Below are 13,804 nucleotides of genomic sequence, written 5' to 3' on the forward strand. Positions count from 1 at the left end.
GTTTAATTTTATACAGGTCAAAATATGTTCTTATATACATCCAAAATTAGAATACACAGTTGTATGACATGGTTATATGTTGTACCTAATGAACAAGTATAATAAGAGAGTGGGTAGGTATAAGCAATATTAATATAACTTTCCATGTTTTCGGCAGGGTCAACTGTTGTTGCTTTGAATGACAAAAAAACGCAGCATGGTACAGCTATAATGGTCGCTAATTAATTATTTATGCCCAGACCATGTGTTTTTCCTCTCAATAAACCAAAATTGTAATGATAGAGTGACGTATATATGTTGGTTATCATCATTTGGTTTGGAGAATAAAATACAATTAACCTACGCATGCCGATGGGCAATCACATCAACATGAGATGTACAATAAATAGATGAATGGAGGTGGTTGAAGTTTGAGGAAGCTAAGAGAAATGGGAAACAACAACAGCTACAACAGAACTAAGGAGAGGCAATCGCCGAAGAGGATCATATTGGTGCGGCATGGTGAAAGTGAAGGTAACGAAGGCAAACATGTGTACACCGCTGTGCCTGACCATAAAGTGCAACTTACAGAGAAAGGCAAAGAGCAAGCCAAAAATGCTGGAGAGCTTATCCGAAGCGTGGTTGGAAACTGCAAAGTATATTTTTATGTATCTCCATTCTTACGCACACGTGAGACATTGAATGAGATAAGTGCATCATTTCCCGGCAACGAAATCATCGGGGTAAGGGAAGAATGCAGATTGAGAGAAATGGATTATGCCAAATTTCAGAATACAGAGAAGATGGAGGAGTATAAAAAGGAAAGAGAGAGATATGGCAAGTTCTTCTACCGATTTCCCCATGGAGAATCTGCCGCCGATGTCTACGATCGGGTTTCAGGTAACTTTTTATTCAAACTAATCACTTTTTCCACTACCTCCGTCTCAACTAGAATTTAAGAAAAAAAATTAAAAATTTTTGTGGTTATAAATTATTTTATTATTAAGGGTAAAATTAATATTTTATATTATACTTAAATTGTTATTTAATGTAAAAATATTTTATTCTTGGGATTGATATATAAAAAAATGTAAATCACATAAATTGTGATAAATTGAGACGGAGTGAGTTATTTCCTTCGTTCTTTTATGTGAGATAATTTGACTCAACTCAAAATTTAAGCTAAATAATTTTTTTAAAGTATTTGTGATCCAAAATTAATGATAGAAGTTTATATGATTATATTAAAACAAAAATAAAATTTTTATATCATAATTAAATTGTTATTTAATATAAAATATATCACTTTTTTGTAACTTAATAAAAAAGAAAAAAAACATAAATTTAAACAGAAAAAATATTTATATTTCGCCAGCTTATTCAATTAATTTATTTCTATTGCTTGTTGACTAACTTTCTAGCCAAGTAAATTCCATGACGAAACTGTTTGGTTTGTTCCCGTCATTTTTATATTAAGTTTTTAACAAACGCATATAACTCTGCTTCTTTCTCACTTTGTGTGACGTGAATTAATTTGAACAGTACTAAATTATTCAAATTTTATAATTTAAATTTTCCAACATAAGAAGATAATATATGTAAAAATTATATAATAATTTTGTAAATAAAATAATAATTAATAATATACTATATTTAAAGTGTATATGAGAAAAATATATATTTCACTCTCCAATAATAATTCGATCGACATCATATAAAGTAATGATGAGGGATGTGCTATATATTTAACCCTCTAAATATGTTAGTCTATGGATTGACATATTCAGTGACAGAATCAAAATTTTGAATAATTAAATTTAAGAAATAGAAATAGAAATAGTCGTAGAGAGTTTGATATTTATTATATATACTTTAAATTAGGGGTGTGCTATATATTTAACCCTCCATTTATGTTACTCTATGAACTGATACATTCAGTGGTAGAATCGAAAAATAGAAATTAAAATAGTCGTAGGGAGTTCGATATCTACTATAAATATTTGAAAAATTATTTTTATCATATGAATATGATGTATTTTTCTATTGAATGAGATTCAAATGAACGCTAATGATAAGGTGACTCCGTCACGAGACACAACATATACAAATTTTTTATATTTGAAGTATAAAATTTTCGCTATGTCACTACATCAATATAGTTACACAACTTTTGAGTTTCTGGTGTTAAAAATGATACAACGTAAACATTTTCCCATAAACACTTTCAAATGTAACGTAAATTATTACTTTGATCCCTCAACTATTAACAATGTTAAAAACAACCTTTGGAACTAAAATACTAGTAATTCATTTCAATACTTATCTGTTAAGCAATCATAATATAAGATGATAAGGAGTACATTATTTTCATTTTAAAAGGGTGCATTATTTCCCCCTCCCTCCCCCAGACTTTAATTTGTTTTAAAAGATTAAGCACCTCCAACTTGGAACACGAGACATTGTCCCCTTCTACTCTATGTATGTAATGTCAGTTTTGCCCTTATTGTTATCGCTCTCTTTTACTATTTCTTATTAATATGCATATAAATTTTAAAGTTGATGATTGTCATTATTATAACTGTTGTTAATAAAGCGCTATTTTAAATTATTTACAATATTACATAGAATAACCAATGAATATTGATTAAACTATAATTTGCTTATTTGGTTTACACGTAATTTTTCTCAATTGAAATTTTCATTAGGCCTTAAGTATGTTTTGAATAAGTAATGATTTAACAAGCAAACTTTTAGTCAATTTTAAAATAGTACTAATATTATGAGTTCTTAACTCTTGCAAATGAGTAAAGATTTAATAAAAATAACTTTAATCAGTTTTAAAATCTTAAATATTAGGATAATAATGAAGTCATAATTACTAGAGAAAAACGGTAAATGACAATTTCTTTAATGAAGGTCAAGAAATTCAATCAACAACTCTGCCGAACTTTATAATTTAATGCCAGATCAAATAATCTATCTATCTATCTATCTATCTTTCTCTCTCTCTATATATCTCTCTCTCTCTCTCTCTCTCTCTCTCTATATATATATATATATATATAAATATTCATAAATACTTACGTATTCAGTAAAAATTTGCTGAATGACCATATCTGACTAAAAAAACATAATAGATATTTATATGAATATATGAATCCTCTCATAAGTTTAAAATGAAAAGATTAAAACAAATTACTTTGAAATATAAAAAAAAATGCATTAAATACTTTTAGAAAAATTTTACTTTTTAAAAAAGAAAAAACAAAAAAATGAATATTGTAATATAAAATTTTATGACAAATATTACCTTGAAAATAAAGCAAAGAAGATTGAGTAGAAATTGTTTACTATTGGATTGCAATATTTGTGTTACATAAACAACATGATACAGTGATGGAATTACTTCACTCTCTTAACCAAAGCTTTTGTGTTTGAGCCCTGGATATGAAGAAAATCTTTTTTTGGAGCACACTCAAATGAGCTTTGCAGAATGGGATTCAAATTTAATTGAAGCTCTAATGTGGACTCCGAGCATACGATTGAAAACCCAAAAAGCAAATAAATATTGGTGTTAGAACTTAATCTGATGTAGTTAACTTGTGATATACAGGTTTCATTGAATCGATGTGGAGGGATATAGAGATGGAGGAAATATGTGAAAGTGATAGCGACAATCTGAATATTGTTATAATTAGTCACGGACTTACCATTAGAATTTTGCTGATGAGATTGTTCAAATGGACGGCAGAACAAGTGGAAAGCTTAATAAGTCCAGAAAATGGTGAGATTCGTATCTTGGAATTTGGACATCAAGGCAAGTATAGTCTAGCATTACATCATGATGATAAAACATTAGAGAAATGGGGACTCTCTCCACAAATGATTCTTGATCAAAAGCAGAGGGCTTAGGTTCACCATCACAATTCTTATTTCACTACTTCTAATTTAATTTTGTCATTTCTATAATTGTATGGTATGGTATAAAACTGGCATTAATTTTGTATTGCATATTTTTTGTTTATTAAAATATATGATTCACATTATTTTCTAAAGTAGTTCATGTTATCACAGAGAACTAAATTCATTTCTCCTCTTCTGTGTCCCTCTATGTTATATTCCTTTTGCACAATATTAATTAATTAATGCATGCTCCCCTTTGATACCCATTTTCCTTTAACTCAATACATAATAAAAAACTTATGTTTCATCTTCAATTACTGTCAACCACTAACATTAACACATCAAGAATATAATTGTTGAGCCCAGTTTATTTATGTCACGAGCCAACCATCGAATTGCGCAATCACTAACTCCAACCCTTAGATAGCAGAATCCTTACAAGTTTAAATACTGAAATCACGGAAGTAAACAACATTCAGAATATCCATTATTTAATAAGAGAACCAATATTAGCCTTGGCAAATAATACATTGTTTTTGAAAAAAATACATAAAACTCTAGCCTATGAACTAGTCTAAATAGGTATAAAAAGTTCTTAAGAAAATAAAATAGCTTTAAAATAAGACACATCTCCCACCATAAGAAAAGAGGATTAGAAGCCGGCAAAAATCACCGTCCTGTTCACTTAAAAATATATCATTGATCCTTCAACTAGACTATGTCATCTGGTATAACAAGAGTAGTATCATTATCAAAAACAGTTAAAAACGTACTTCAAAGATTAAATACTTTATAACATAATAGCAGGGTCTTGAACACGATAGTCTTTTAATAGAGATTATTAAGGGTACATATTGATAAATTGATTTCTACCTCCTTGCTCTAACTTTATGTTACCACAACCGTCAGCGATGAAATTATTTAGAGAATATGATGTAGCCCTAATGAGTGGAGGGCGGACCAATTTATGAAGTTATGATTTAATTTGGTACGTTCATCAAGTAACTAATGTACAGACGAGATCTATTTCTTATTAAATATTATTTATGGTATTACTCGGGGTACAAATAAACTTGTACCATAAGCAAGAAATAATTAATAATTAATAATAATTCTTACATCTCCCAGTTGGCCCACTAACCTGCATATAAGATTGATATTTAATCAACATTATTTGTGCATACCATAAATCTCTTCTATATAATAAACTTCTAATGCGAGTTACAGCGGTTGTACGTAAATTTTTAAGTTGCATATATACTACTACATTAGCAACGTAGGTTCATAAGCTATAAAAACATATAACATTACGGTCCACAATAATGTCTAATAGAGACTTATCTTGTAATATCTCAAAATAATATATGTATACCGTTATTATAAACAAGAAATTCATTCATGTATATCAGAAACACAAAATTGAGCTCAGAGGTTAAAAATATCATAAATATATCAGTATAAGTACAACAAACACCCATTCTTTGAACATATCCTTTGAATGTCTTTGCTTGTAAGCCTTTTGTTAAGGATCTGCAATCATGAGATCAATTATAATATTCTCAAGTAACATATTTGTTTCTTGACTTCTTCCATAACAATAAAGTACTTTAATTCCATATGTTTGACACATTTTGGAGTTCTTATCGTTCTTGGAGAAGAATACTGCTGCAGTATTATTACAATAAATTTTCAGCTGTTTGGTAATGGTGTCGACAACCCTAAGTCCTGAAATAACGTTCTGCAGCAATAGTGCATGACTTGTGGCTTCTAACATGCCACAAACATTCTTTGCAGTTTTTCTGTGATAAATTTAAGGATTACTTTGATATTTTCCAAGCATTCCGACCGCAAAACTAATATTCGGTCTTGTGCAAGTTGGAACATAATTCAAACTTCAAACAATCGAAGATTAAAAAATTGTTTCCATTTCTTTTTCGTTCTACATCATTCTTTGGGCATTGCATGCGATTAAATTTGTCCTTTTTAAAAAAAAAAATAGGAAGTATTCCGGCTGAACAATTAAATCTTTCTAGAAGTATTTCGACGTAGCCTTTTTGAGATAGTCTCATAAATCCGTACGATCAATAGCGGAGTATTTCGATCTCTCACATAGAACGTCTCACCCATATCTTTCATTTCAAAGTTCATAGAGAGAAAGTCATGTCTCATGCAATTATGCCAAAATCATTAGACACAAGTACAATGTCATCAACATACAAGACTAAAAAAATATGAACTTACTCTCACTAATGTTTTTGTATATACACCGATCAACGGTAATTTTCTTAAATCCAAAAGATGTTATGGTATCATTTTACTTTATATACCATTGTCGTGAAGCTTGTTTGATTCCATATATTGACTTGTTTAGCTTACACACCATTTGATCTTTTTCTTTAATTTTGAAAACCCTCTAGTTGGTCCATATAATCATCCTCCTCGAGATCTCCTTTAAGAAAGACAATTTTCAAATCCATTTAATGTAAATCTAAATCACAATGAGCTACCAAAGCCAAAATAATCCTTAATGAGTCTTTCTTCAATACCAGTGAAAAAGTCTCTTTATAATCAATGACTTCTTTTGAGTGTATCGACAACAAGTCTGACTTTATATCGTTCAGTATAATTATTAGAATCGTGTTTTGCCTTTTAAACCCTTCTACACCCGATTCTTTTAGAACTTTAAGATAATTGAACAAGATCCTAGTCTTTGTTGTATTCCATTGATTTTAAATTTTCGTTCATGGAATAAATCCGTTTGTCAGACTCAATGCTTTCTATGGCCGGTGAAAATGAAACCGAATCTCTATTAATTCCAATGTCAAAATATGACTATACATAATCATCTGAAATGACTGATTTTTAATGGCATTGTTTGTGGTTTATTTGAGTCAGAATTTGTGAGAGTCTCTTCTTGAAGTGTTTTACCCAACATGTTATTCAACATAATTAAAGTGTTTTTTAACAAGAGGAACAACATTTGTGATTGTTGCGGAAGTAGGTACATTAATGGGCAATGAAATATTTATCCTTACCTCATTAATTTCCGTACTTTGTCGTTCAACACTCCCATCAACATTATCATTCTCAAGGAATTTTTTAAATAGAAATAGATATTTTTCTAATTTGTTATATTTTCCGTAATATTCACTACCTGTCTCTGACCTAGTCATTTTCACTTTCCCGTGTAATTGTCTTTGAGCCTCATAAACATATACTTTGAGAGTGTCCACTGCTTGATATTTTTTTTCAAGAAATGGATGAACCACCTATAATGTGAAAATTTATAGATGAAGGTGATAATTTTTTTTCAACTAAAAATGGATCATCAAAGTTGTCACGATCGGAGAGCAAACCCTAGAAGAAAGTGCCAATCTCGAATCGTAGATAGGTGTACTTGACTTGTCAGAGGTCTTGTACAAGCCCTTCCATATCGTTTATTGCATATAAACATATGAAAAGTAGTGCAAAATTAAAACTTTTCACATCAATATCTTAAAACATCTTTCATATAAAATTCGTAGAAAATACAAAGTCTCATTTCATCAAATCTTAGACTTAAGATACTTGAGACACGACCCATACAATATGAATATAGAAATACTTAGTCTACTACAATACTTCAATGAAAAAAACTAAAGACATCTACGCCGTCGAGTCAAATAAGGACACACTTCAACTTGCTTGAACGAGGTTCTCATCATAGCTTAGCTCCCAAAAGCACCTTCACCTATGAATCTTTTTAGAGATAGATATAAGCATGAAACTAGTACAAACACATGTACTAAGTATGACATAATGCATAAAAACAATCAAAATAGAAATTTATTAGAAATATGCATCTTTTGGTTTAAATATCATATCATAAGCATAAGAATAACTATTAACACCTTAGAAATACATAAGAGATCACAAAAACAATTTATCACATTTTTAGAAGCAACCTTACAGTGAACTAAATCAGTGCTGTCAACTTTACCTTGTACACGTACTAGCATGCAATTCCGTCACTAAAACCTACCCTAAGACTCACTTAAGTAAGACAAAGAGAGACCGCCCATACACCTTCTCTAGGAACACCTAAATGATTCTCAAGACCACCTATAATGAGGTACACGCATCTACAATACATCAACCACATTATAGACACACTTAAGAGATCCTATAGATTACCTAGGATAAGATCATTCTCACTTAATACAACAACATACATATAATATGACATTCTCCCTTCCAAAGGTTATCAAATGAATTACTCAAGTAAATCAAGAAGATAACGTCCATGATTGACCGCTTCAAGATTGCCTAGATAATCCGTAAGACTACCTAAGTTTGGATCACAACCAACTTCCCTAACTAGATTCTTTCTTAAGACTTATCTGGGTAAGATACGAAGTGACAATTCCTATACCCCCTTCACACCTTAACTAGATAACCCTTAACTACTCTAGATAAGTACTTATTCATTTAACTTGCTTTATTAGCTTAAGTCATTACATTCATTAGTTCATTTAAGAGACATCCATCACATAAAGGATATTAAAGTAATGGTCTTGGAAAAGACCTAGGGACCCTCACTAACATCTTTAAAGCCTATTGAGCAATGTCTAGATATCGTCCCACACAACCACCTTAACTTCATCGACTTCTCCAATACTAGTAGGTATCCCATATGATGAGAATAGGCAATAACTAACATACACCATGGTAGCAAATCATGGAATCCGGAGTTGTAACCTACTCCGATAAGGGTGTTCTACTTGCCAATGGTAGAACTTGGACACATCCCATGGCACATGGTTCAAGAATATGAAGGGCTTACTTTGTACTCTAGTCTCTCGTTCTTCACTAGAGCTACTTCGATTACCATACTCACTCGGTTCTATCTTTTTTTCTCATAGAGTATTGACATTAAAGGTTCATACTAAGGGTTTTATATCTTATTCATAACCTAATCACATTAACCCTACCAAAGAGGTCTCCTACGTCTACCTTACAAAGGCGACTAAAATAGCTTATAATGACTTTACTAAGGAAGATATGATGCCGTTCCAGCCTATCAAACTTAAGTCCATCATTCATTACAAGAATGATACTATTACGACTTTCGACTTCAAGTTCATAACATAACTGTACCACTAGGTTCAAGGTTTCACATAAATACCCTCAAAACATCATTCAAGGTCACATGTCATTCATACATTCAATACTAAGAGGCTTTATCATTCTAAGTAAAGATATCACATATTCACATTCATACATGTATCAAGTAAGGAACATCAGTCTACCAACACAAGACACACCATACTTTACATATAACCTTTAGCATGTCATTCTAGAAGCACCTAAGCACAACCAACATCATTTTTAGGTCATCCTATCCACTACTATAATATCATTATTATAACCATTATAGACTCATATAGTCAAGTAGGAACAATCATGCATCAACTCTAAGACTACACACATAACGACATAGTCATAGTCTAACATGATCACCTAATAACATCAATAGAAGACCACATACTTTCACATTACTAACATGCAGGTAGATATGATCATACTTCACATAAATCATTACACACATCATCATCATATAGCAAGTAATTGACGACAATTCCATGATCATCATAATACATAAAGTAACACCGACGAGGCAACATATTGCAAGTAAAGTACATAGAATCGCAACCATAAGTAGAACATACCAATCACAACATAATTCAACAGTTACATTACATAAAATAAAGAGAATTAGGGCAGCGTACCACCAATCCGTTCTCACCACTTCAATCTATAGCTAAATCATCCAATTCAATACCATAAGACCCTTACCCATGTCCATGAACATCAATTCAATACATAAACTATAATACTCAATGAAACTAGGTCAATTCAACATATATTTATTAATCTAAGACCAATTAGATATAAATGAAATACAACTCTTACATCATTCAATAGCCCATAGAAAACTACGCTAACATTTATAAGCATTAAGACAATATCACTTAACCAATAAAGTAGTCAAAAACTAAGGTTCATCAATTACATGGGTTCATAGATCAATTTAGTTAAAATCATATAATTAACAACAATTCATTCAATATTCAATGATTTAAAACCTTTAATGCAAGAACCCATGGATAGATTTCAATTTAGAAAACTCATCTTTTAAGAACTCTTTGAAAATCACTTTGAAGATTGACTCATCGATGAATAGAGTTTAAATAAAAATCCATACTTAAATGATTCTTATCCATGAAATTTGATAGAAATTGGTGGATAAATCAACCTTCAAGCTTCAATCTCCCTTCAAGCTTCAATAAAGTTCTACGGAGCTCTTTAGAGGTTTTGGGTTTTGATTTTTTGAAGAATGAATTCTCCTAAGTGTTTAAGACTTATAAACATATTCGAAATACCTAAAGTACCCCTAACTAACCTCCCAAAGTCTTATTGACGTGGGTGAAATTACCACTTCACCTCTAGCATTACAATGAAGCTGCCTAGGAGACAGTCTCCCAGATGGTTGCCAAACGACCACCGGTTTCCCAACCAACGGACCGTCCTGCTGGTCCGTGGTTTGGGACTGAGGCTTGTCCTTGGCATGGAATTCTCCCACGCCTGAATCCTGACCAACAACTCCCATCTACGGGGCATCGACTGGCCAACGATCCGTCTACTGCCTTTGTTGTTTGGGACTGTTTTGGACACTCTAGGCTCTTGAGAAGTGTCCTTCCTCAGGGACCATTGGTTGGTCCTTGGGGACTTTCACCAAGAAGTTTCCAACCCAAATATGTTTTTATACGATTTTAGGACCTCCATATAAATTTTATCCAAAATGAATACGTAAAACTCGACGAAACATTCCAAGACACACAACGTCGTTTCAAGGCAAACTTATCGAACGTCATGGACGTTTGACCTCCAAACATCATGAAAATCAACACATTTCCTATAAACACATAATAACCCATATAAGGACCTCATAATCTTATTCAACACACATATAGGCACATAACTACACATGAGGCATATAGGTTACTTAGTCGTCGAACGTCTTAGTCATCTCTTGACTTTTGACTTCCAATGCACCTAAAACTCTAGATACTGTCTCAATGCTACATTATAGACCAATTTAGGACCTTATACACTCATGACAAATATGTTAGTATCTAGCTTCACCTATATCATTTATAAGGTATTACAATCTCCCACACTTGGACAACATTCCTCCTCGAATGACAATTGCCACTCTCCGAACACTTCCAAGAATAGAGATTTATTTAGAAGCTCATGACCATACCATATAAAACCTTATAAAATACCAACATCTAGGAAAACATCAATTACACATAATCGAGAGAATCACAATACAACAAAAAACTAGCATAAATTCTACAACTCATTATGCCATAAAACTCACATCCTTCATTCTAAATAAAAAAACTTATTTTATATTCAATATCATGCTCACATACATCAGTTATAACAACATTGCAACAAGTTTAAACCAAAGATTATAATGAGCAGGCAGTCTTTACAGCGAATTATGCAAAATTTTCAAAAATGCAACTTTTAGGAAATTCATGCTGGAAACAAGGTAATGTGAAAGATAAAACCATATGAACACATCTTACAACATAATCATAACTTCATAAAATACACAACACAAGAAATCAATGAAATTCAATTTCAACAAGACTTCTAAATACCATGCACACGGAACAAACTTCTAGGATCATCTAGCCCATCTATGAACCATACTTCCCAACTTAGAAGCAACTCACACTCTACAGAAATACAAGAACTTACAATCATCATCACCTAAAGTTTTTAGAGGAACTTTCTTTGCCTTCCTTCCTCTTAGTCGCAAAAATAGGACAATCTCTCCTCTTATGTCCTTCCTTACCACAATCAAAGCAATTCCCCATACCCAATAGGCATTCCCCATAGTGCCTTTTCCTACAATTAGAAAAATTGGGCTAAATAATTAGAGAACCACTATCTATCCCAAGATTCTCTTTTGAAACACTCGCTCCATCTTGGTTTGGGGCTCTCTTCTTAATCATAGGTTGACCTTGCTTTTTAACTTTACTCTTCTTCAAAGTCCTCATGCTCCTCTTAAAAATCCTCATGATCCTCCTAAGTTAGGGTTCTTCAACATCCACCTTACTTTGACTAAGGTCAATGAAATCCACAACCTTCACCTTCCTCCTCACTTGGAGAAAGTACTTCCCTAAGAAAGCCCTCCTGAACTCCTCCCACTCTATGGGACCCGACTCAACCGGCCTATTATCTTTCTATTGAGTGTACCAAACTTGATCAACCTCTCTCAATTGGTATGAAGCTAACTCCACCTTCTCTCTAGAAGTCACACCCATGGCACTCAACACCTTGTACATACCATCTAGGAACTCTTGTGGATCCTCTCCTACCTTAGAGCCAAGAATGATTGGAGGATTCATCCTTACAAAATCTCTCAATCTAGATATCATAGTTCTCCACAACATTCACTCTAGGAACCATATCCATATTCACATAGGTATTCAAATCTCAGGCTAAAGTAAGTAAACCTCTCTAATCTCCCCATTAGTCATTTCCGGGGGAACCGCAGAAACCTCATTACCTTGGCTTCCAATAGGGAATTGATCATCTTGAGCACCTTGATTACCTTGCTCAACTTGAAGAGGAATCTCCTCATTCACACCATTCTCCTCAACTCTACTAGCCGGTGTCCTCCTCGTATTTATCTTCCTATAACACAAGGAAAACCATAAGAAAAGAGTACTCATAACTTTCACTCTACGACACGACATAGGACTAGAAAAGATTGGAAAATCTATCATCCTATAGCATCTCACCCATAGATGTGCTGCGACTCACACCGATGTTTAAGACCCTAGTATATGTGACTTGCTGAGACTTTTTGATTCCTAAGACAACTTTCATAACCTATGCTCTGATACCAAGCTTGTCACGACTTGAGAACACACCCTAGAAGAAAGTGTCAATGTCGAATCGTAGACCGGCGTACTTGACCTCTCGGAGGTCTTGTACAAGCCCTTCTGTATTGTCATCGCATATAAACATATTAAAAGTAGTGCGGAATTAAAACTTTTCACATAAATATCTTAAAACATCTTTCATATAAAATCCATAGATAATACTAACTCTCATTTGATCATGTCTTAGACTCAAGAGTACTTGGGACACGGCCCATACAATGCGAATATAGAAATACTTTAGTATATTACAATACTTCAATGAAGAAAACTAAAGACATCTATGCCCTCGAGTTAAATGATGACATACTTCAACTTGCTTGAACGATCTTCTAATCCAAGCTTAGCTCCCAAAAGCACTCTCACCTATGAATAACTTAAGAGATAGATAAAAACATGAAATTAGTAAAAACACATGTACTAACTGTGACATAATGCATAAAAATCATGAAAACAGACATTTATTAGAAAATATGCATCTTTTGGTTTAAATATCATATCAAAAGCATAAAAACTACATTTAACACCTTAGAAATGCATAAGAGATCACATAAACAATTTATCACATTTTTAGAAGCAACCTTACAGTGAACTAAATCACTGTTACAGTGAAGCCTATCAACTTCACTTTGGACACATTCTAGAATGCAATTCCTTCCCTAAAACCTATCCTAAAACTCACTTAAGTAAGAAAAAGAGAGACCGCCCATACACCCTCTCTAGGCACACCTAAATGATTCTCAAGACCACCGATAATGAGATACACACACTTACAACACATCAACCACATTAACATGAGATCCTCTTACAAAAGGTGATTCTAAGGTTCACTTGAGTGAGTTGTGCAGTTGCCGCCCATACAATCCCTTACAGACACACTTAAGAGATCCTATAGATTACTTAGGATAGGATCATTC

The 13,804-nt window shown here is 32.6% G+C and overlaps 1 protein-coding gene across 1 annotated transcript; it reads left to right on the top strand.

Moving 5' to 3' along the window:
- Window positions 1-284: 284 nt before the first annotated feature.
- On the top strand, window positions 285-4,037 carry LOC107001812 (phosphoglycerate mutase-like protein AT74). The gene is made up of 2 exons (XM_015199773.2): window positions 285-879; window positions 3,593-4,037. Exons 1-2 carry the CDS (start codon window positions 429-431, stop codon window positions 3,889-3,891), a joined length of 750 nt encoding a protein of 249 aa, XP_015055259.1. The 5' UTR covers window positions 285-428; the 3' UTR covers window positions 3,892-4,037.
- Window positions 4,038-13,804: the final 9,767 nt, after the last annotated feature.

This window comes from Solanum pennellii, chromosome 10 (genome assembly GCF_001406875.1).
Source record: "Solanum pennellii chromosome 10, SPENNV200".
NCBI lineage: Eukaryota > Viridiplantae > Streptophyta > Magnoliopsida > Solanales > Solanaceae > Solanum > Solanum pennellii.